General features: G+C 40.2%; 1 protein-coding gene across 20 annotated transcripts in view; it reads left to right on the forward strand.

The window, feature by feature from the left end:
- Window positions 1-23,127, forward strand: part of ASH1L (ASH1 like histone lysine methyltransferase) — a 233,177-nt gene that overhangs the window by 77,701 nt on the left and 132,349 nt on the right. For 15 of the 20 annotated variants that reach the window (XR_012413526.1, XM_074041008.1, XM_074041031.1 and 12 more), the window contains one exon: window positions 6,974-11,534. The exons of 4 other annotated variants lie outside the window; for them this stretch is intronic. Coding sequence is in view for 15 of the 16 variants with exons in the window: in XM_074041008.1 (XP_073897109.1) it covers window positions 6,974-11,534 (4,561 nt within the window). In the remaining variant the exon portion in view is untranslated. Of the gene's footprint in view, window positions 1-6,973; window positions 11,535-22,028; window positions 22,500-23,127 lie in introns of those variants that run through there. One more of the 20 variants, XM_073993007.1, reaches the window with a different exon arrangement.

Here is a 23,127-nt window from a genome sequence, read left to right on the forward strand (position 1 = left end):
GCGCCACCATGCCAGCTAATTGCTTTTTTTTTTTTTTTTTTTGTATTTTTAGTAGAGGCGGAGTTTCACCATGTTGGCCAGGATGGTCTCAATCTTCTGACCTCGTGATCTGCCCACCTCTTCCTACCAAAGTTCTGGGATTACAGGCATAAGCCACCACACCTGACCTCAAAATCTTTTTTTTTTTTTTTTTTTTTTTTTGAGACGGAGTCTCACGCTGTTGCCCAGGCTGGAGTGCAGTGGCGCGATCTCGGCTCACTGCAAGCTCCGCCTCCTGGGTTCACGCCATTCTCCTGCCTCAGCCTCCTGAGTAGCTAGGACTACAGGCGCCCGCCACCGCACCCGGCTAATTTTTTTTTGTATTTTTAGTAGAGACGGGGTTTCACTGTGGTTTCGATCTCCTGACCTTGTGATCCGCCCGCCTCGGCCTCCCAAAGTGCTGGGATTACAGGCTTGAGCCACCGCGCCCGGCCTCAAAATCTTAATGTTGTCTCATTCATTTATTTTGTATATTATCAGAATTTGGAAGAAAAGATTTTTGAAATCAACATCAGATTATCTGTGTGCCTTGTTTAGTAATAGACCGTTTACTGTGGGATATGAACTCTGTTTTAAACTGCTTTTAATTTCTCTCAGATATTTATTTCTGGTAAAAGTGAAAAACCAGGCCAGGCAGAGTGGCTCACTCACGCCTGTAATCCCAGCACTTTGGGAGGCCGAGACAGGTGGATCATGAGGTCAGGAGTTCAAGACCAGCTTGGCCAAGACGGTGAAACCACATCTTTATTAAAAACACAAAAATTAGCTGGGCATGGTGGTGGGCTCCTGTAATCCCAGCTACTCGTGAAGCTGAGGCAGAGAATTGCTTGAACCCAGGAAGCGCAGGTTGCAGTGAGCCGAGATGGTGCCACTGCGCTCCTGCCTGGGCGATAGAGCAAGACTCCATTTTGAAAAAAAAAAAAGTGATAAACCAGGGTTGAACACATTCATTAGCCAATTAAGGAAGCTGAACATGTTTCTACTTTACTTTTAGACAGAATTTTAAAAATAACTTCCTATTGAAGTATAACATACATATAGAAAAATACCTATCGTAAAGGTAACAGCTCAGCGAATTTTCATGAACTCAGCCATATCAGACAACCAGCATTCAGTTTAAGAAATGTGTTTGCCAGGTGCGGTGGCTCAACTCTGTAATCCCAGCACTTTGGGAAGCTGAGGAAAAAATCACTTGAGCCTCGAGATTAGAGCCTCGAGGACTTCGAGATTAGCCTGGGCAACAAAGCAAGACCTCATTTCTACCAAAAAAAAAAAAAATTAGCCAGGCATGGTGTGGTGGCTTGTGCTTGCAGTCCTAGACTTGGGAGGCTGAGGTGGGAGGATCACTTAAGCTTAGAAGTTGAAGGTTATTATCAGGTCACTGCACTCCACCCTGGACCACAGAGTGAGACCCTTTCTTAAAAAAAATTAAAAAGTAGTATGACATTGCTAGCACCCAGTAAGAACCTGTTGGACTTCTTTCTCATTACTGTCCTTACCAGGAGTAACAAGTTTTTTGACTTTTAATATCATAATAAATTTTTCCTCTTTGTGGTCTTTATATAAATGAAGTCAGAGTATGTACTTTGTTTTTCTGGGTCTATTAATTCAGTGTTGTTCGTGAGGCTTTTTGTTTGTTTGCTTGCTTTTGAGGCATAGTTTCATTCTTGTTGCCGTGGCTGGAGTGCAGTGGCATGATATCAGCTCACAGCAACCTCCCCCTCCCGGGTTCAAGCGATTATCCTGCCTGAGCCTTCCAAGTAGCTGGAATTACAGGCATGTGCTACCATACCCAGCTAACTTTGTATTTTCAGTACAGACGTGGTTTCTCCCTGTTGGTCAGGCTGGTCTCAAAGTCCTGACTTCAGGTGATCTGCCCACATCAGCCTCCCAAAGTGCTGGGATTACAGGCATGAGCCTCTGCACCCAGCCAGAGTTTTTTTTTTTAACTGCATGTGATACATGGTATTGCGTGTAATCATAGTTCACATTTTTAAGGATAACTTTTAAAATTGGAAGTGTCATTTTCAGGCATAAATCTGTTTAAAATTAAAACAATATTTGTTTTTAAAAGTAACTATAAAAGTAATGAATGGGAATTGTTTTTTGTTTCATTTTTAATTTTTGTGGATACATAGTGTATTTTTGGGATACATGAGATGTTTTGATATAGGCATGCAGTGCGTGATAATCACATCATAGAGAATGAGGTATTCATCCCCTCAAGCATTTATGCTTTGTGTTGCACACGATCTAGTTATACTCTTTTAGTTATTTTAAAATGTACAATTAAATGATTATTGACTATAGTCACACTGTTGTGCTATCAATTATTAGTAGGTCTTATTTATTCATTCTATTTTTTATTTTTTTTTATTTTCTGTACTCATTAACCTTCCCCACCTCTCTGGGATTCTTTAATATAACGCGAAGAAAGTGTGTGGGGTTTATTTAATTTCTTTTTTTTTTTTTGAGACGGAGTCTTGCTCTGTTGCCCAGGCTGGAGTGCAGTGGCTGGGTCTCCGCTCACTGCAAGCTCTGCCTCCCGGGTTTACGCCATTCTCCTGCCTCAGCCTCCTGAGTAGCTGGGACTACAGGCGTCTGCCACCTCGCCCGGCTAGTTTTTTTGTATTTTTTAGTAGAGACGGGGTTTCACCATGTTAGCCAGGATAGTCTCGATCCCATGACCTTGTGATCCACCCGTCTCGGCCTCCCAAAGTGCTGGGATTACAGGCTTGAGCCACTGTGCCCGGCCTGGTTTATTTAATTTCAAGTTAACATAAGTCTGAGTATATGAGACTATCAAAGCCAGTTTGCCCTTGGGCAAAATTACAAGGTCCAGTCCAAAAGAAGAGATAGTTCCCTTTATTCTGAGTCAGTCAAGTACTGGATGTATTGTGTTCATTTTTAGGTGCCACATGTAAAGAGGGGTATTTACAAACTTAAACACTTGCATCAGAAAATGATCAGAAAGAAGTGAAACTTGAGTCAGGAAGTTAAATATTTTGGTTGAGTTCAAATGTCTGACAACCATTGGGAAGAAGAGGAATTAGATTTACTCTGATTTTTAGAAAGTGAAACTTGGACCAGTAAGTGAAAGTTGCAGAAAAATATATTTCACTTTACTCTTAGGAAGAACTTTTTTTTATTCAATAAACACATTTCATTATGGAAAATTTAATACAAAAACATAGTGACTCGTTCAAAGTGAAGATACTAGAGTTATATTCCTGTCACTAGGATCATCTTTTACATTTATTGTCTAATATTTGGAAACAGTCATTTCTGCAGGAGCCCTGGTTCATTTTAATGGGAAACGGTATTTAGAGACCACAGTCTTGAGGTGTTCATGGTTGCCGATGTTTGTAGGCATTTTATTGGATAGAGAGGTAGATAGACTTCATATATTTTTCATTCTATCTTATTGCCTTTTACTTCTTTGATTTTATAGCTGTATGTTTTTTTCTTCCAGCATTTTGGTTCCTAGTGATGTTCACATGGTTACTTATTATATGTATGTATCTGTTAGTCATCTATCTATTTAAATTCAAAATTACTATACTGTGTATTACCAGTAATATGCTCACTGAGGGCAATTTACCACTTCCTTTTGCTGGGCAAGATGGCTTGTGCCTTTTAGCCCAACTACTCAGAAGGCTGAGGCCGGGGAGGATGGCTTAAGCCCAGAAGTTCACGGCTACAGTGAGCTATGACTGCGCCATTGCACTCCAGCCTGAGTGACAGAGCAAGACCCCATCTCTAAAAAAAAAAAAAAACAAAAAACGCAGAGAGAGTGGTAGAGGTTCTTTGGTTTTTGGTTTTGGTGTTTGTCTTTTTTTTTTTTTGAGACGGAATCTCGCTCTTTTGCCCAGGCTGGAGTGCAGTGGTACTATCTTGGCTCACTGCAACCTCCCCCTCCCAGGTTCAAGTGATTCTCCTGCCTCAGCCTGCTGAGTAGCTGGGACTACAGGCATGAGCCCCTATGCCCAGCTAATTTTTGTATTTTTAGTAGAGACGGGGTTTCACCATGTTAGGCTGCTCTCAAACTCCTGACCTCAGGTGATCCACCTGTTTTGGTCTCACAAAGTGCTGGGATTATAGGCATGAGCCACTGCACCTGGCGTTTTGTTGTTGTTGTTGTTGTTGTTTTTTGAGACGGAGCTTTGCTTTGTCACCTAGGCTAAAGTGCAATGGTGCGATCTTGGCTCACTGCAACTTCCCCTTCCCAGGTTCAACGATTCTCATACCTTAGCCTCCCAAGTAGCTGGGATTACAGGTGCCCGCCACCACATCCAGCTAATATTTGTAGTTTTAGTAAAGATGGGATTTCACCATGTTGGCCAGGCTGGTCTCAAACTCCTGACCTCAGGTGATCTGCCCACCTCAGCCTCCCAAGTGGTGAGACTACGTGAGCCACTGCGCCTGGCTGAGTTTTTTGCTTGTTTGTTTTTTGGGTAATGTTTTGAGATTTTAGGATGTAGATTCTCAATATTGTGTTTTATAGTAATTCAAAATAATTATTTTCATATACTTATATAACTAATTTTCTATATATTGAATAGATGAATTTTTTGTTTGTTTGTTTGTTTTTGAGACAGAGTCTTGCTCTTTCGCCCAGGCTGGAGTGCAGTGGCGCAATCTCTGCTCACTGCAACCTCTGCCTCCCAGGTTCAAGCGATTCTCCTGCCTCAGCCTCTCGAGTAGCTAACAGGCACATGCCACCACCCCTGGCTAATTTTTGTATTTTTAGTAGAGGTGGGGTTTCACCATGTTGGCCAGGCTAGTCTTAAACTCCTGACCTCAGGTGATCTGCCCACCTCAGCCTCCCAAAGTGCTGGGATTACGGGCGTGAGCCACCACGCCCGGCCTGTTGTTTTTAATATTTAGAGATTTGGGATGTTCTCCTTTATTATATATAACTTTGTTTCATAACTATGTAAAACACTTCCAAACTAAAAACCATGAAGTTAGATGCATAGAGGTCTAGCTTCTATCCCTGTTTACTTTCCCATAAGTCGCTATTTTCGCTAATCTTTGGTTCATTCCATTTTAAAATATAATCAATATGCATATACATATTCTTCATTCCCACTTTCTTATACAGAAGGTATATTATATGTATAAGGCATAGCATATTATAACCATTGTTCTCAAGCTTGCTTTTTTCCATTTAATAATATATCCTGGAAATCACTCCGTAGCAGTGTATTTGATATCTCCTCCTACTCCTCCTACTTTTGTTTTTGTTGACAGTTTCTCAGTATTCCATTGTACAGATGTACCTTAATTTATTCAGCCAGTTTCCTGTAGATAATTGTTTGCATTTTTTATTTATTTATTTATTTATTTTTTTTTTTTGAGACGGAGTCTCGCTCTGTCGCCCAGGCTGGAGTGCTGTGGCCGGATCTCAGCTCACTGCAAGCTCCGCCTCCCAGGTTCCCGCCATTCTCCTGCCTCAGCCTCCCGAGTAGCTGGGACTACAGGCGCCCGCCACCTCGCCCGGCTAGTTTTTTGTATTTTTTAGTAGAGACGGGGTTTCACTGTGTTAGCCAGTATGGTCTTGATCTCCTGACCTCGTGATCCGCCCGTCTCGGCCTCCCAAAGTGCTGGGATTACAGGCTTGAGCCACCGCGCCCGGCCAATGTTTGCATTTTTTAGGGTTTTTAAAATATTAAAATAGTGGTGCATTTTGGACCCTTGTGCAGACATTATATTTTTAAGAGTGTATCTTGGATAGACCCTCAAAGTAGGATTTCTGGGTTAAAGGATGTAGTTAAATGCATATGGAATTTTTCTAGTTTATAACTAGATTGTAGCATTTTCCATGCAGTACATTTTCATACATACTTGAATTTGGTTTTATGTTTTCTATGCTGTTTCATTGGTTTGTCTTTTCATTTGTCACTTCTATACTGTTTCAATGATTGGGGCTTTAAAAAATAATATTTGGTATGGTTATTCCCTGGCTTTTCTACATTTTAGGTTTTTCTAGCTATTCTTTCATATCTGTTTTCCCCATTGAACATTATAATCAGTTTTTCTGAATGCCAAAGAAATCTGTTGGTATTTTTATTGGGATTGCATTAATTTATAAATTTGCTTAGGGAAAATTATCTTCATGTCTTCCTATCCACAAACACAGTATAACTTTATATTTATTCAGTTCTTTCATGAGTATTGTATAGTTAGGAAGAACTCTTTAGTGGTTATCCAGAAGTAAAACAGACTATTGTGTGAGGTAGTGAATTTATTTCTAGAGTATATAGTGAGGATTCATGAATTAGACAGCAGTTTACAGTAAATGACTTAAATGTTGCTTCCCACTGTAAGATTTTATATAAAAACACATTCTGAAGAAAATATGAATGTTTAAATTGTCTTTCCTATTCCACATTAAGAGAGAACTCTACTGCTTACTCAAGACCATAATTGAGAATGAGTTATAAAAGAGTAGAAGTAGGTTAGGGATTGTCTTCTATAGGTTTAGAATCACTTAAGTCAATGAAGGAGGTAGGCAGTAAACTATTATTTTAGATGAAGACCATGAGATACTGTAGCTAAAAATAATTTTCTTTTCAAAAATGGTACCTTCATATGCTTCATTTATATTTACCCAGTCAAAAGTAAGATGAAAATAGACTATTGATTTGCCATTTTAAAAATGTCAAAAATATCAGGGATATTTCTAAAGACCCACTAATATGTAGTTTTATCGTGTTGAAAGTCAACAAAGATAATATACCATTATAGCCTCTCATATAGCAGCAGATGAGCTAACATACTGTGCCATTGGTATAATATTAGTTTTTTTTAAAAGCCTCTGTTGCCTATTGTATATCTGATATGTGATCCATTAGTTTGTTGGATTGTTAAGCTAAGCTGAAGTGGCATAAGGTTTACTCCCTCTTTAACTTTTTTCTTGTTCAAATTTTAGGACCCTTCAAAATTGTACAAGAAAGCAGATGATGTTGCAGCCATTGAATGCCAGTCTGAAGAAGTCATCCATCTTCATTCACAGGGAGAAAACAATCCTTTGTCTAAGAAGCTATCTCCAGTACACTCAGAAATGGCAGATTATATTAACGCAACACCATCTACTCTTGTTGGTAGCCGGGATCCTGATTTAAAGGACAGAGCATTACTTAATGGAGGAACTAGTGTAACAGAAAAGTTGGCACAACTGATTGCTACCTGTCCTCCTTCCAAGTCTTCCAAGACAAAACCGAAGAAGTTAGGAACTGGCACTACAGCAGGATTGGTTAGCAAGGATTTGATCAGGAAAGCAGGTGTTGGCTCTGTAGCTGGAATAATACATAAGGACTTAATAAAAAAGCCAACTATCAGCACAGCAGTTGGATTGGTAACTAAAGATCCTGGGAAAAAGCCAGTGTTTAATGCAGCAGTAGGATTGGTCAATAAGGACTCTGTGAAAAAACTGGGAACTGGCACTACAGCGGTATTCATTAATAAAGACTTAGGCAAAAAGCCAGGAACTATCACTACAGTAGGATTGCTAAGCAAAGATTCAGGAAAGAAGCTAGGAATTGGTATTGTTCCAGGTTTAGTGAATAAAGAGTCTGGCAAGAAGTTAGGACTTGGCACTGTGGTTGGACTGGTTAATAAAGATTTGGGAAAGAAATTGGGTTCTACTGTTGGCCTAGTGGCCAAGGACTGTGCAAAGAAGATTGTAGCAAGTTCAGCAATGGGATTGGTTAATAAGGACATTGGAAAGAAACTAGTGAGTTGTCCTTTGGCAGGTCTGATCAGTAAAGATGCCATAAACCTTAAAGCCGAAGCACTGCTCCCCACTCAGGAACCACTTAAGGCTTCTTGTAGTACAAACATCAATAATCAGGACAGTCAGGAACTTTCTGAATCCCTGAAAGACAGTGCCACCAGCAAAACTTTTGAAAAGAATGTTATACGGCAGACTAAAGAAAGCATATTGGAAAAGTTCTCAGTACGAAAAGAAACCATTAATTTGGAGAAAGAAATGTTTAATGAAGGAACATCCATTCAGCAAGACAGTTTCTCATCCAATGAGAGGGGATCTTATGAAACCTCAAAGCATGAAAAGCAGACTCCTGTATATTGCACTTCTCCGGACTTTCAAATGGGAGGTGCTTCTGATGTATCTACGGCTAAATCCCCTTTCAGTGCAGTAGGAGAAAGCAATCTCCCTTCCCCATCACCTACTGTATCTGTTAATCCTTTAACCAGAAGTCCCCCTGAAACTTCCTCACAGTTGGCTCCTAATCCATTACTGTTAAGTTCTACTACAGAACTAATTGAAGAAATTTCTGAATCTGTTGGAAAGAACCAGTTTACTTCTGAAAGTACCCACTTGAATGTTGGTCATAGGTCAGTGGGTCATAGCATTAGTATTGAATGTAAAGGGATTGATAAAGAGGTAAATGATTCAAAAACTACCCATATAGATATTCCAAGAATCAGCTCTTCCCTTGGAAAAAAGCCAAGTTTGACTTCTGAATCCAGCATTCATACTATTACTCCTTCAGTTGTTAACTTCACTAGTTTATTTAGTAATAAGCCTTTTTTAAAACTGGGTGCAGTATCTGCATCAGACAAACACTGCCAAGTTGCTGAAAGCCTAAGCACTAGTTTGCAGTCCAAACCATTAAAAAAAAGAAAAGGAAGAAAACCTCGGTGGACTAAAGTGGTGGCAAGAAGCACATGCCGGTCTCCAAAAGGGCTAGAATTAGAAAGATCAGAGCTTTTTAAAAACGTTTCGTGTAGCTCACTATCAAATAGTAATTCTGAGCCAGCCAAGTTTATGAAAAACATTGGACCCCCTTCATTTGTAGATCATGACTTCCTTAAACGCCGATTGCCAAAGTTGAGCAAATCCACAGCTCCATCTCTTGCTCTCTTAGCTGATAGTGAAAAACCATCTCATAAGTCTTTTGCTACTCACAAACTATCCTCCAGTATGTGTGTCTCTAGTGACCTTTTGTCTGATATTTATAAGCCCAAAAGAGGAAGGCCTAAATCTAAGGAGATGCCTCAACTGGAAGGGCCACCTAAAAGGACTTTAAAAATCCCTGCTTCTAAAGTTTTTTCTTTACAGTCTAAAGAAGAACAAGAACCCCCAATTTTACAGCCAGAAATTGAAATCCCTTCCTTCAAACAAAGTCTGTCTGTATCTCCTTTTCCAAAAAAGAGAGGCAGGCCTAAGAGGCAAATGAGGTCACCAGTCAAGATGAAGCCACCTGTACTGTCAGTGGCTCCATTTGTTGCCACTGAAAGTCCAAGCAAGCTAGAATCTGAAAGTGACAACCATAGAAGTAGCAGTGATTTCTTTGAGAGCGAGGATCAACTTCAGGATCCAGATGACCTAGATGACAGTCATAGGCCAAGTGTCTGTAGTATGAGTGACCTTGAGATGGAACCAGATAAAAAAATTACCAAGAGAAACAATGGACAGTTAATGAAAACAATTATCCGCAAAATAAATAAAATGAAGACTTTAAAGAGAAAGAAACTGTTGAATCAGATTCTTTCAAGTTCTGTAGAATCAAGTAATAAAGGGAAAGTGCAATCTAAACTCAATACGGTATCAAGTCTTGCTGCCACATTTGGCTCTAAATTGGGCCAACAGATAAATGTCAGCAAGAAAGGAACCATTTATATAGGAAAGAGAAGAGGTCGCAAACCAAAAACTGTCTTAAATGGTATTCTTTCTGGTAGTCCTACTAGCCTTGCTGTTCTTGAGCAAACAGCTCAGCAGGCAACTGGGTCAGCATTAGGACAGATTCTTCCCCCATTACTGCCTTCATCTGCTAGTAGTTCTGAGATTCTTCCATCACCTATTTGCTCTCAGTCTTCTGGCACTAGTGGAGGTCAGAGCCCTGTAAGTAGTGATGCAGGTTTTGTTGAACCCAGTTCAGTGCCATATTTGCATTTACACTCCAGACAGGGCAGTATGATTCAGACTCTTGCAATGAAGAAGGCCTCAAAGGGGAGGAGGCGGTTATCTCCTCCTACTTTGTTGCCAAATTCTCCTTCGCACTTGAGTGAACTCACATCTCTGAAAGAAGCTACTCCTTCCCCAATTAGTGAGTCTCATAGTGATGAGACCATTCCCAGTGATAGTGGAATTGGAACAGATAATAACAGCACATCAGACAGGGCAGAGAAATTTTGTGGGCAAAAAAAGAGGAGGCATTCTTTTGAGCATGTTTCTCTGATTCCCCCTGAAACCTCTACAGTGCTAAGCAGTCTTAAAGAAAAACATAAACACAAATGTAAGCGCAGAAATCATGATTACCTCAGCTATGACAAGATGAAAAGGCAGAAACGAAAACGGAAAAAGAAATATCCCCAGCTTCGAAATAGACAGGATCCAGACTTTATTGCAGAGCTGGAGGAACTAATAAGTCGCCTAAGTGAAATTCGGATCACCCATCGAAGTCATCATTTTATCCCCCGAGATCTTCTGCCAACTATCTTTCGAATCAACTTTAATAGTTTCTATACACATCCTTCTTTCCCGCTAGACCCTTTGCACTACATTCGAAAACCTGACTTAAAAAAGAAAAGAGGGAGACCCCCTAAGATGAGGGAGGCAATGGCTGAAATGCCTTTTATGCACAGCCTTAGTTTTCCTCTTTCTAGTACTGGATTCTATCCATCTTATGGTATGCCTTATTCTCCTTCACCCCTTACAGCTGCTCCCATAGGACTAGGTTACTATGGAAGGTATCCTCCCACTCTTTATCCACCTCCTCCATCACCTTCTTTCACCACGCCACTTCCACCTCCTTCCTATATGCACGCTGGTCATTTACTTCTCAATCCCGCCAAATACCATAAGAAAAAGCATAAGCTACTTCGACAGGAGGCCTTTCTTACAACCAGCAGGACTCCCCTCCTTTCAATGAGTACCTACCCCAGTGTTCCTCCTGAGATGGCCTATGGTTGGATGGTTGAGCACAAACACAGGCACCGTCACAAACACAGAGAACACCGTTCTTCTGAACAACCCCAGGTTTCTATGGACACTGGCGCTTCCCGATCTGTCCTGGAATCTTTAAAGCGCTATAGATTTGGAAAGGATACTGTTGGAGAGCGATATAAGCATAAGGAAAAGCACCGTTGTCACATGTCCTGCCCTCATCTCTCTCCTTCAAAAAGCTTAATAAACAGAGAGGAACAGTGGGTCCACCGAGAGCCTTCAGAATCTAGTCCATTGGCTTTGGGATTGCAGACACCTTTACAGATTGACTGTTCAGAAGGTTCTCCAAGTTTATCCCTTGGAGGATTCACTCCTAACTCTGAGCCAGCCAGCAGTGATGAACATACAAACCTTTTCACAAGTGCAATAGGCAGCTGCAGAGTTTCAAACCCTAACTCCAGTGGCCGGAAGAAATTAACTGACAGCCCTGGACTCTTTTCTGCACAGGACACTTCACTAAATCGGTCTCACAGAAAGGAGTCACTGCCTTCTAACGAAAGGGCAGTACAGACTTCAGCAGGTAAGAGGGTTATTTTGTTACCTGTTATTTGTTAGAGAAATAGGTTATTTTCCACAGGTGCCTGATAAATGTAGATGAACTTTTAATATATATGTCTTTTTTTGTTTTTTATAAGTGTATTTTGAAATCTCAGTACTCATTTTCCTTAGATTTGAGAAGATAAGGAATATCTAAATTATTTTTTTGTTTTAGGAAGAGGTATTATTGTCAAAAAGGAAAAAAAGAAAAATATAACTTTTGGAAACCAGGAAAAATGATTCATCTTTTTTATGTAGACAGGCTATTACACAAGTTTTATACAGACAAATGGCTCATAGATCTGTTAGTAGTATGCAGGATTTTCCACCACCCCTGCCCTCCCCCCATCCCAAGAGATAAAAGGTAATGCTGGAAGGATTTTTAATGTGTATTAATCCAGTAGTTATAAATGCATCTTTGTTACAGGAAGAATATATTGTTAGTACTATGTGTCTCATAATAAAAATTCAAACATTGGACATTTTCAGCATTGTAAAATTTAACTGAATATTCAGACACACTTCATTTTGCAGATACCTTTTGATGTCTTCATAAAAGCTGCTTCAATTAGAAAAAAGAAAAATCTAGATAATGCATTTGTACATCTAGAAAGAATTGTACATCTTTTTCTGTCTTAATTATACACCTTTAAAGAATCGAGAAGATAGAAAACAAAGAGTAAGCATTTGCCATTTGAATAAAAGATTAGAAGTTCTTTGTGAGAGATCTTAAGCCTAAGAGTTTGTAAAATTACTCTAGGAAGTCCATAAACCTTCTGATGTTGTAAGTAAAATTATGGGTATATATGTTTGTGTATCTTTTTTAGTGGTAATCTAGAAAAATAACCGATTTTCCAAATTCTCTAAACCTCAGTATATTCTCTAAACCTCCTATATAATGGGATTTGTAGGGGTATTATGAAAAGTAATCACATAGTAAGCATGCGAATGTTAGTTACTATTATTATTTCCCTAAAAGATTTAAAACTTGTACATTAGGCTGGGTGCGGTGGCTCACACCTATAATCCCAGTGCTTTGGGAGGCCAAGGCGAGTGGATCATGAGGTCAGGAGATCAAGACCATCCTGGTTAACATGATGAAACCCATCCCTACTTAAAGTACAAAAAAAATTAGCCAAGAGTGGTGGCGGGTGCCTATAGTCCCAGCTACTCGAGAGGCTGAGACAGGAGAATGGCGTGAACCCGGGAGGTGGAGCTTGGAGTGAGCTGAGATAGCACCACTGCACTTCAGCCTGGGTGACAGAGCGAGACTCCGTCTTAAAAAAATAAAAAATAAAAGAACTTGTGCGTTAGGGAAAAGATAAACCCCTCAAATACAAAGATTTTTTGTGCCTGATTTTCATTATTCATGAACTTTTGAAAAATTAAAAGTGGAGAATCTGAGTGTTCCTTAGCTTTTAACAATGTTTATTTATTTTTTTATTTATTTTGAGACAGAGTCTCGCTCTGTTGCCCAGGCCGGAGTGCAGTGGTGCAACCTTGGCTCACTGCAACCTCCGCCTTCCGGGTTCAAGTGATTCTCCTGCCTCAGCCTCCCGAGTAGCTGGAACTACAAGTGCATGCCACCACACCCGCCTAATTTTTTGTATTTCTAGTAGAGACAGGATTTCACCATGTTAGCTAGGATGGTCTTGAACTCCTGACTTCATGATCCACCCATCTCAGCCTCCCAAAGTGTTGGAATTACAGGCCACACCTGGCCAGCTTTTAACAATGTAAAGAGAGAGAAAGTCTTATGCTTAGGTCCATTCAACAGATAGTTTATTTAATCAGTAATAGTTATTAAATATCAGATATTTACCAGGCATTCTACTTTGTGGGCCTGTTATATAATAGAGAATGAGGCACACAGGTTCATTGAGTCATGGAGATTATAGTAGAGGAGGTAGATAATAAACAAAAAATCACGTTACATGTTGTTAAAATTGTGGTAAGGACTGTAAAAGGGAGAGAGTACAGCATAAAATGGGGAACCTAACCCAGAGAAGTCTTTCCTGAGAAAGTGATCCTAAACTGAGACCTGGCAGATGTGCAGCATTTAACTGGGTAAACAGACTCACTCGTTCATTATTCATTCATTTACTTATTCATTTATTGAATTCCTAAAACATACAGGGCTATTCTAGTCACTGGCATATAAAATAGTAAACGCCTGATATCTGACCTCATAATTTTCAGCTTAGTGAAGGAAGACAAACTGTAGAGTGATAAGCAAATAAATAATGGCATATTTGAGAAAAATGCTATAAAGTTAATACCATAGAGTGTTATGATACAGATTAAAGGGCTGGCAAAGGGGGGTCTAATTAGATAGTTACTAGTTATGACTGAGGATAAAAAGTTGAGACTTAAAGGATGAGAAGCTGCAGCGAAGTCCAGGTGCACTGGCTCACACCTGTAATCTCAGAACTTTGGGAGGCTGAGGTGGCTAGATCACTTGAGGTCAGGAGTTTGAGGCCAGCTGGCCAACTGGTGAAACCCCATCTTTACTAAAAATACAAAAATCAGCCGGGTGTGGTGGCACGTGCCTATAGTCCCAGCTATTTGGGAGGCTGAGGCAGGAGAATTGCTTGAACCCGGGAGGTGGAGGTTGCAGTGAGCCCAGATCACGCCACTGCAACAGAGTGAGACTCTGTCTCAAAAAAAAAAAAAAAAAAAAAAAGCCACAGTGAAGAACACATTTTAAGATTCTCAGTTGGGAAGGAGTTTCAATATTGGATAAACTGAAAAAAGCTTCATCGTGGTGAGAGAGGAAATACAGAGAGAGTAGTGAGAAATGTGGCAAAAGAAGAGGCCAAACAATTTGTTAAGAATTTTGGATTTTATATTAAGAGCAAAAGACGAAATCGCGCCACTGCACTCCAGCCTGGGCGACTGAGCAAGACTCCGTCTCAAAAAAAAAAAAAAAAAAAAAAGACGAAGGAGTATTGATTTTAGGTTTGCATTTTTAAATGATCATTTTGCCTCCTGCATGAACTCTGGATGGAAAGGATAAAAGTAATTTAAAGGAAACTGGTTAATAGGCAATTGCAGTAGTCTAGATAACATAATGGTGCTTAGGTTAGTAGCAGGCTTATGTCTGAACATATGGGAGACTGGAGGTAACATACACTAAGAGAGAGAAAACTATAGGAGGAGCAGATTTAGAGGAGAAAACAAGTTTTTTTTTTTTTCTTTTCATTTCTTTTTGAGACAGGCTGTCACTGTCACCCAGCATGATCTCAGCTCACTGCAACCTCTGCTTCCTGGGCCCAAGCCATTTTCCAGCCTCAGCCTCCTGAGTAGCTGGGACTACAGGTGCAAGCCACCAATGCCAGGCTAATTTCTTTGTATTTTTTGTAGAGATGGGGTTTCGCCATGTCGCCCAGGCTGATCTGGAACTCCTGGGCTCAAAGGGACCCTCCTATCTTGGCCTCCCAAAGTGCTGGGATTATAGGCCTGAGCCACCACTCTCAGCCCCTTTTTAATACATGTAGTTTGAGGTGTCTGAACATTGAAGTGGAGAATTTGAGAAGGTCATTGGATATCTAGTTCTCTGGCTTAGTAGAGAAACTTGGCCTGGAGATAAGAGCATTTCCTGTGAGTATTTGAAAAATTGTGTTTGGCAACCAGGTGCAGTGGCTCACACCTGTAATCCCAACACTTTGGGAGACCGAGGCAGGTGGATCACAAGGTCAGGAGATCGAGACCATCCTGGCAAACATGGCGAAACCCCGTCTCTACTAAAGATACAAAAAAGCTAGCTGGTTGTGGTGGTGGGCACCTGTAGTCCCAACTACTCAGGAGGCTGAGGCAGGAGAATGGTGTGAATCTGGGAGGTGGAGGTTGCAGTGAGCCGAGATGGCGCCACTGTACTCCAGCCTGGGCGACAGAGCAAGACTCCAACTCAAAAAGAAAAAGAAAAAAGAAAAATTGTGTTTGGCAATATCATTCACTAAAAACGGCTTCTCGATGAAATAAAAGTTAGGAACAGACTCTCAAAAACCTGCGCAACTTTATAACCAGAGCACCAAGAAAAATAATAATTTTCTAAAAGAGCAGCTAAAAAGACATACTAAAGCAGGCACGGTGGCTCATGCCTGTAATCGCAGCCCTTTGGGAGACCGAGGCAGGCAGATCACTTGAGGTCAGGAGTTCAAGACCAGCCTGGCCAACATGGTGAAACCTATCTCTACTAAAATTAAAAAATTAGCCAGCAGTGCTGGTATGCGCCTGTAGTCTCAGCTACTCAGGAAGCTGAAGCAGGAGAATCACTTGAACCCGGAAGGTAGAGGTTGCAATGAGCCAAAATTATGCCATTGCACTCCAGCCTGGATGACAGTGTGAGACTCCATCTCAAAAAATAAAATATATATATATATATATATATATGTGTGTGTGTGTGTGTGTGTGTGTGTGTGTGTGTGTGTGTATGTGTGTATATATAGTTAAGACTAAATGTCTTAGAGGCTGGGAATGGTGGCTAATGCCTGTAATCTCAACACTTTGAGAGGCTGAGGTTGAAGTATCACTTGAGCCCAGGAGTTCAAGACCAGCCTGGGCAACATAGGGAGCCTTCCATCTCTACAGAAATTTTTTTTTTTTTAATTAGCTGGGCATGATGGCATGCGCCTATAGTCCTAGCTACTCAGGAGGCTGTGGCAAGATGATCGCTTGAGCCCGGGAGTTCAAGGCTACAGTAAGCTGTGATGGTGCCACTTCACTCCAGTGGGCTGGCAGAGTGATACTCTGTCTCAAAAAAAAAAAAAAAAAAAAAAAAAAATACTACAATAGATATAGGCATTAATGTTCCAGGAAAAGATGAAGGTAGCTTGATAGAAGGGGATATAAAGAAGGGTTGAAGCTGCTGAACTGTAGGCACAGAAGGATGTCATTGGTAAATAAATGTAGCAATGCCAGAGATAGCTGGTTCTAGTGTATTGCACCTGTTTGTTTCTTTTGTACAAACATTGAGAGAAGCCACACAATAAAAACACTTGCAGAAAAGTCTGTTGCCAGTAGGAACCAAGAGGAAGAATGTGGATGAATATACATTTTGAACAGAACTACATTGCTTTTGGCTTTCTTCATTTAGTTTGTGTTAGTGTACTCTTCATTCAGCTGCTAGTTTTGTCCTGCAATATATTTATGTGCTTTAAAAGTGATGTATTAACCAATTCAACTTCCATATTGTGGTATCATTCTTGTATTTATCAATGATACAAGAGCTATTTAACTATGCAGAAACACATACAATAACAAAACATACTGTATACCTTTATGAATTTTTATATGTATAATCATGAGAGTAATGATATTTTCCTTGGGAGAGAATAGGGAGTGAAAAACACACAGCCTTGAATAGCTCCGAGGAACTGCAGTATTTAAGGTAGTGATTAAAAAACTGTCAGCTTTTGGCCCACATGTGATTCTTTGTGATGATCTCTACACTTTTTAAAAAATTGCTCATATTAAAACATCTAGAAATTTTACATAAAAATGTGGAATTCTGCTTCTCAGAAAAATCAGAACATCTGGCAACAATTAGTCTACATTTTCTGGATAATAGTGATGGCTGGGGGCTCAGTATTGGCAGGCCCCTTTTCATTGCAGGCCCCTTTTCATTGCTGCTTGTGTTCTTTTGTTCACCACAGTCCTCACTGTTTTCTGTTGTGTGTTGTATCTGGCCCTCTTCAGCTATTTAAAGAAGGAACATTTGGATTTGAGATCCCTAATTTCAGAGTCATGAGAAGGAGATTATAAAGGATAAGTAAATTGAGGTGAAGGTGGTATGAGATGACAGGTTAGGATGTTGAATGTATCATCTACATGAACATTGAAATTACCCAAGAGGACAGTTACAGGAGTTGGGGTGAAAATGATGGATGTGAACCTGGTTTAAGGGTTCTTGGGGAATGAGAAAGATAGCAGGGAAGTCTAATATATGCAAAAGTATCTGTGTTAAGTAAGAACTTGTCTTTTTAAAATTTCCTTCTTTATTTAATTATTTATTTTGAGATGGAGTCTCTCTCTGTTCAGTGGCGTAATCTAGGCTCACTGCAAAACCCGCCTTCTGGGTTCAAGCTGTTCTGGCCTCAGCCTCCAAGTAGCTGGGATTGCAGAAGTGCACCACCACACTTGACTAGTTTTTGAATTTTTTTGTAGAGTTGGGGTTTCACTATATTGGCCAGGCTAGTCTCAAACTCCTGACCTCAAGAGAACCACCTGTCTCAGCCTCCCAAAGTACTGGGATTACAGGCGTGAGCCACTACACCTGGCTTTTCTTCTTTATAAAATAACATGCAGAAACCACTAAGAACTCTCTGAAGTCACTGCTCTGACACTAGTTCTCTATCACCAGTTGGATGTTGTACAATTTAGTTCCATTCTGAATACAAATTACCTGAAGCTAGTGAAGACCTCAAGTTAAGAGCAAAGTTCATCATGAGACTGCAGATGCCAGTCACAAATTGTGGTGTTCCCAAAATATCCATACTTCTGCCTGGCCTGCTGAAAACTTGCAACTTCCTGCAACCCCCTCAATTTTGGTAACTTGTTAAAAGGACTCACAGAACTTGTGAAAGCACTATAATGTGATTACAGTTTTGTTACAAAGGATACAGATCAAGAACAACTAGTTGAAGAGATACATAGAGCAGTGTTTGGTGCAAGAAGGGTCTGCAGACCTCCATGCCCTTCCGCTTGTGGAATCTGGGCACATTACCCTCCCAGCACTTCACTGCGCTCACCAACCTGGGAGCTCCACTGAACCCCAGTGTCCAGAGTTTTTATTGGGGCTCCGTTAGGTAGACCTGATTGGTTAGATCATTGGCCATGTTTTTTAACTCAGTCTTCGGTTCTCCACTCCCTTGAGGTTGGGGTGACCCAAAGTTTCAGATCTTTAATTATGTGGTTTGGTCTTTTGGTCACCAGCCCCCGTTTTGAAGTTACCTCAGGCTTCACAGTAAGTCATCTCACTGGCATAACAAAGACATTCCTATCACTTGGATAATTACAAGGGTTTTTGAAGCTCTGTGCCAGGAACCAGGGACAAAGATCAGCTATGTTCTTTATTTTATCATAAGTCTAAATTCTTTTGTTAATTGCTCTCTGTCTTGGAATCTCTCCATTTTCTTTGCAATTACTCTTGATAAGTACATGGAGATGTGACTTGATTTTCTCATAGAAACTTAATATACTTTTTCAGGTAGATGTGAAAATAGGTTTAGCTGTCTCAACAAAAACCAGTTGAGGAAAAATTTTTAGTTAAGCAAAATACTAAATAAAAATATTGGCCGGGCGCGGTGGCTCACGCCTGTAATCCTAGCACTTTGGGAGGCCGAGGCGGGCGGATCATGGGGTCAGGAGATCGAGGCCATCCTGGCTAACACGGTGAAACCCCGTCTCTACTAAAAATACAAAAAATTAGCCGGGCATGGTGGCGGGCACCTGTAGTCCCAGCTACTAGGGAGGCTGAGGCAGGAAAATGGCGTGAACCCGGGAGGCAGAGCTTGCAGTGAGCCGAGATCGCACCACTGTACTCCAGCCTGGGCGACAGAGCAGGACTCCATCTCAAAAAAAAAAAAATTAATTCAGGCTCAGATATCTTTTGTTTTGATCCCTTTGGAAGTCAGAACTGGTTTTGTTTAGGAGCATTTTATGTATTTGATTTTTGTTCTTAACTATTCCCTTATGAGGGTAGCTGTTCTTTTAGCAAACAGTTATTGTGTGCCCGGAGAAGGAACATGCTGTAATTCTAGCACTTTGGGAGGCTGAGGTGGGTGGGCCTCTTGAGGTCAGGAGTTCGAGATCAGCCTGGCCAACATGGTAAAACCCTGCCTCTACTAAAAATACAAAAATTAGCCAGGCATGGTGGCACATGCCTGTAGTCCCAGCTACTTGGGAGACTGAGGCACAAGAATCACTTGAACCTGGGAGGTGGAGGTTTTAATGAGCCGAGATCATACCATTGTGCTCCGGCCAGCCTGGGCAACAGAGTGAGTCTCTGTCTCAAAAAAATAATAATAATAAAAATAAAATAAAGATAATTTCTGCCTTAAAGTCAATTTATAGTTTAGACATGTATATAAATAGTTATTGACAGTTTTTTTGTTTTTGTTTTTGTTTTTGTTTGTTTTTTAAAACAGTCTCACTCTGTCGGCCAGGCTGGAGTGCAGTGGCACAATCTCGGCTCACTGCAACCTCCGCCTCCCAGGCTCAAGCAATTCTCCTGCCTCGGCCTCCTGAGTAGCTGGGATTACAGGCGTGTGCCACCACGCCCGGCTAATTTTTGTATTTTTAGTAGAGACAGGGTTTCACCATGTTGGCCAGGCTGATCTCAAACTCCTGACCTAAGGTGATCCACCCGCCTCGGCTTCCCAAAGTGCTGGAATTACAGGTGTGAGCCGTTGCGCACAGCCTGACCATTCTTAATATTGAAATATTTACAAGGCATTTTGGGGAGCAGAGAAGTGAGGGACTCAAAAGGGCTTGGGAAGGAGGAAGGAGTTTTGAATTTAGCAGCGAAGAATAAGGTGTGACAGCTGTTTTCCTACAATAGATAACAGCTTTTCAAGGGCATGGGGATGTATTACTGTGCTTAGTTAAGTATTAATGGTTTGATATGGTACCCAAGAGGTGGGACTGGAAAGATAGGCAGATCATAAAGCCCTTGTTTATATGAGACTCCCAAGAGTGTAGAGTTTACTTTATAAGGTATGAGAAGTTAAGGGTTTTAACATGGGGAATAATTTGTTGAGATTACATTGACAGCAATGTGATAGATGGATTAGTGAAAGGAGATCAGGTAGATCAGTTTGGAAACAGCTCCCACAAAATATTGTGAGGCTCTTATTATGAGGCTCTGAGCCAAGGTAGAGATGTTATGATTAAGTGAAATGAGGTATGCAAAAGGATAAGGTTGGAAATAGGTAATACATTTGAGTTGCAAGCCTGTTTTGTAGGACAGATGGATTTGTAGCTCAAAGGAGAGGTCAAACCTGAAGATAATTATAGATACGTGATTATTAAGGCTATAAGAAGGAATGACAATATTTATTTATGGTGAATCCAGTGTATTTCTCAAAAGAGAGGTCAAACCTGAAGATAATTTTAGATACGTGATTATTAAGGCTATGAGAAGGAATGACAATATTTATGGTGAATTCAGTGGGTTTCTTAAGTGAGTTTATAGTCAAGAGTGTCAAGTGACTGGGCGTGGTGGCTCGCGCCTGTAATCCCAGAACTTTGGGAGGCTGAGGCAAACAGATCACCTGAGGTTGAGAGTTCAAGGCCAGCCTTACCAACTTGAAGAAACTCCATCTCTACTAAAAATACAAATATTAGGCGGGTGTGGTGGCACGCGCCTATAATCCCAGCTATTCAGGAGACTGAGGCAGGAGAATTGCTTGAACCTGGGAGGTGGAGGTTGCGGTGAGCCGAGATCACACCATTGCACTCCAGCCTGGGCAACAAGAGCGAAACTCTGTTTCAAAAAAACAAAATAATAATAATTTTAAAAAAGAGTATCAAGTGTTATGGGAGACTGGTTAGGTAAGTACTGAAAGTAGATGATTGGCTTTGGCAGTTAGTCTGTCTTGTGTCTGAGAGCCATTTGTATAGTGGCAAATGTTAGATTTCTGGAGGCTGAGGAATGGAAGTTAGGAAATACAGACAATTAAAATTCTTACACTTTTACATTTTGCTGTTTTTTTCCTCAATGTTTTCTTGTGTAGCACTTCTAACTGGTTTATTATTTGCTTTTTCCTTACAATGACATTCTGTTATTCTGTAGCATTCCATTGAAGATGTAATTACATTCTCTCAATCTGTGATGTCAGGTTGCTTTTTGAAGTATAAAGGTTTAAGAAATGCATAACTACGTATGATTTTTAATTGATCTTCTCAGTCTTCAGTTGATTTTTTTCCATATATAAATTGAAGATAGATTCATTTTACATTTGGTATCATGTTAAAATGCTCCAAAAACTACCTACTGTATAATAGGTATTATAATATTGTTGATCACCTTCAGGAAATTATTATCCTGAAATGTCTCCCAGTGGTCTGAGCTGGGACAGTTTGAGCAACAAAATAAATATGAGAGTATTGGAATATAACCTAAAAAATAAAGTCAATATCTGTGAATCCATGTTGATATAAATAAATGATTGACTAAATAAATACTTGGCAGTAAAGAAGCAAATCTTCCTTACAGAAAAATTCCAAACAATAAATGTAGATCGCCACTTTCAGGAGGTAGAACTTAATTTCCCTCTTCTTCTTTTTTTTTTTTTTTTTTGTTTTTTTTTTGAGACAGAGTCTCGCTCTGTCGCCCGGGCTGGAGTGCAGTGGCCGGATCTCAGCTCACTGCAAGCTCCGCCTCCCGGGTTCACGCCATTCTCCTGCCTCAGCCTCCCGAGTAGCTGGGACTACAGGCGCCCACCACCGCGCCCTGCTAATTTTTTGTATTTTTTAGTAGAGACGGGGTTTCACCGTGTTAACCAGGATGGTCTCGATCTCCTGACCTCGTGATCCGCCCGTCTCGGCCTCCCAAAGTGCTGGGATTACAGGCTTGAGCCACCGCGCCCGGCCAATTTCCCTCTTCTTGAATGTGTGCTGGACTGCTGACTTTTAAAGAACACCAAAGTATGAAGAGGGAAAAGCAGTAACTTTACAGTGAAGAGGCATGGCAGACAGCACCTTAACCAAGTTCAAGGTTAACTTCACCAATGATAAGGCATGGTGATATCATGTACTCGCTGATAGAATGTGTTAAGTCTAACCAGAAAAAAAAAATAATAATAATAAAGGGCATTCTACAAATACCTGACCAGTACTAAAAAGTATCAAGGACCTGAAAAAACAAGGAAAGTCTCAGAAGCTTTTACAGAGAGAAGAGAAGACTAAGGAGACATGACAACTAAATACAGTGTGATATCCCAGATTGACAGTGAAAAAAGGACAAGAGTGGAAAAAAATTGGTGAAATCTAAACAAAGTCTGGAATTTTGTTAATAGTATTATTCCAATGTTAATTTCTTGCTTGTGACAAATGTACTATAGTTATGTAAGATGTTAACATTGGGAGATGTTGGGTAAAGGACATGTGAGTATTCTCTGTACTATCTTTGTAACTTTTGTAAATCTAAATTTATTCCAGAATGATGAGGTTTTTTAATAAAGCAGAATACAAACTGTTAAGTAAAACGTATCTCAAACTGATAATTGATGAAATAAGAAATAAAGGTTATTTACTATTTGTATTGAGTGGATTCATCATAAGTGTTGATTGGGGGTAAAACAGGCATATTTGATAAATCATGTTGATATAAATTTCAAGAAAAATAAATGAAACCGAATTAGGGACACTGGCATGTGTAGCTTGGACCAAGGCATTTAACCTTTCTCTCTTTGTTTCAAAAATGGGGAATCAAACTGACTTATCACTTTGAGCATTCTTAAAGTAAACAAGTATATTCACTGTAAAATTAAATCTTATGAAGCCTTAAGATGAATAACAGTTCTAATCACTTTTATAAATTATGTGCCTGTGGTAGTTAGCTTATTTTTCTAACT

Source organism: Macaca fascicularis, chromosome 1, assembly GCF_037993035.2.
Source record: "Macaca fascicularis isolate 582-1 chromosome 1, T2T-MFA8v1.1".
Taxonomy (NCBI): Eukaryota; Metazoa; Chordata; class Mammalia; order Primates; family Cercopithecidae; genus Macaca; species Macaca fascicularis.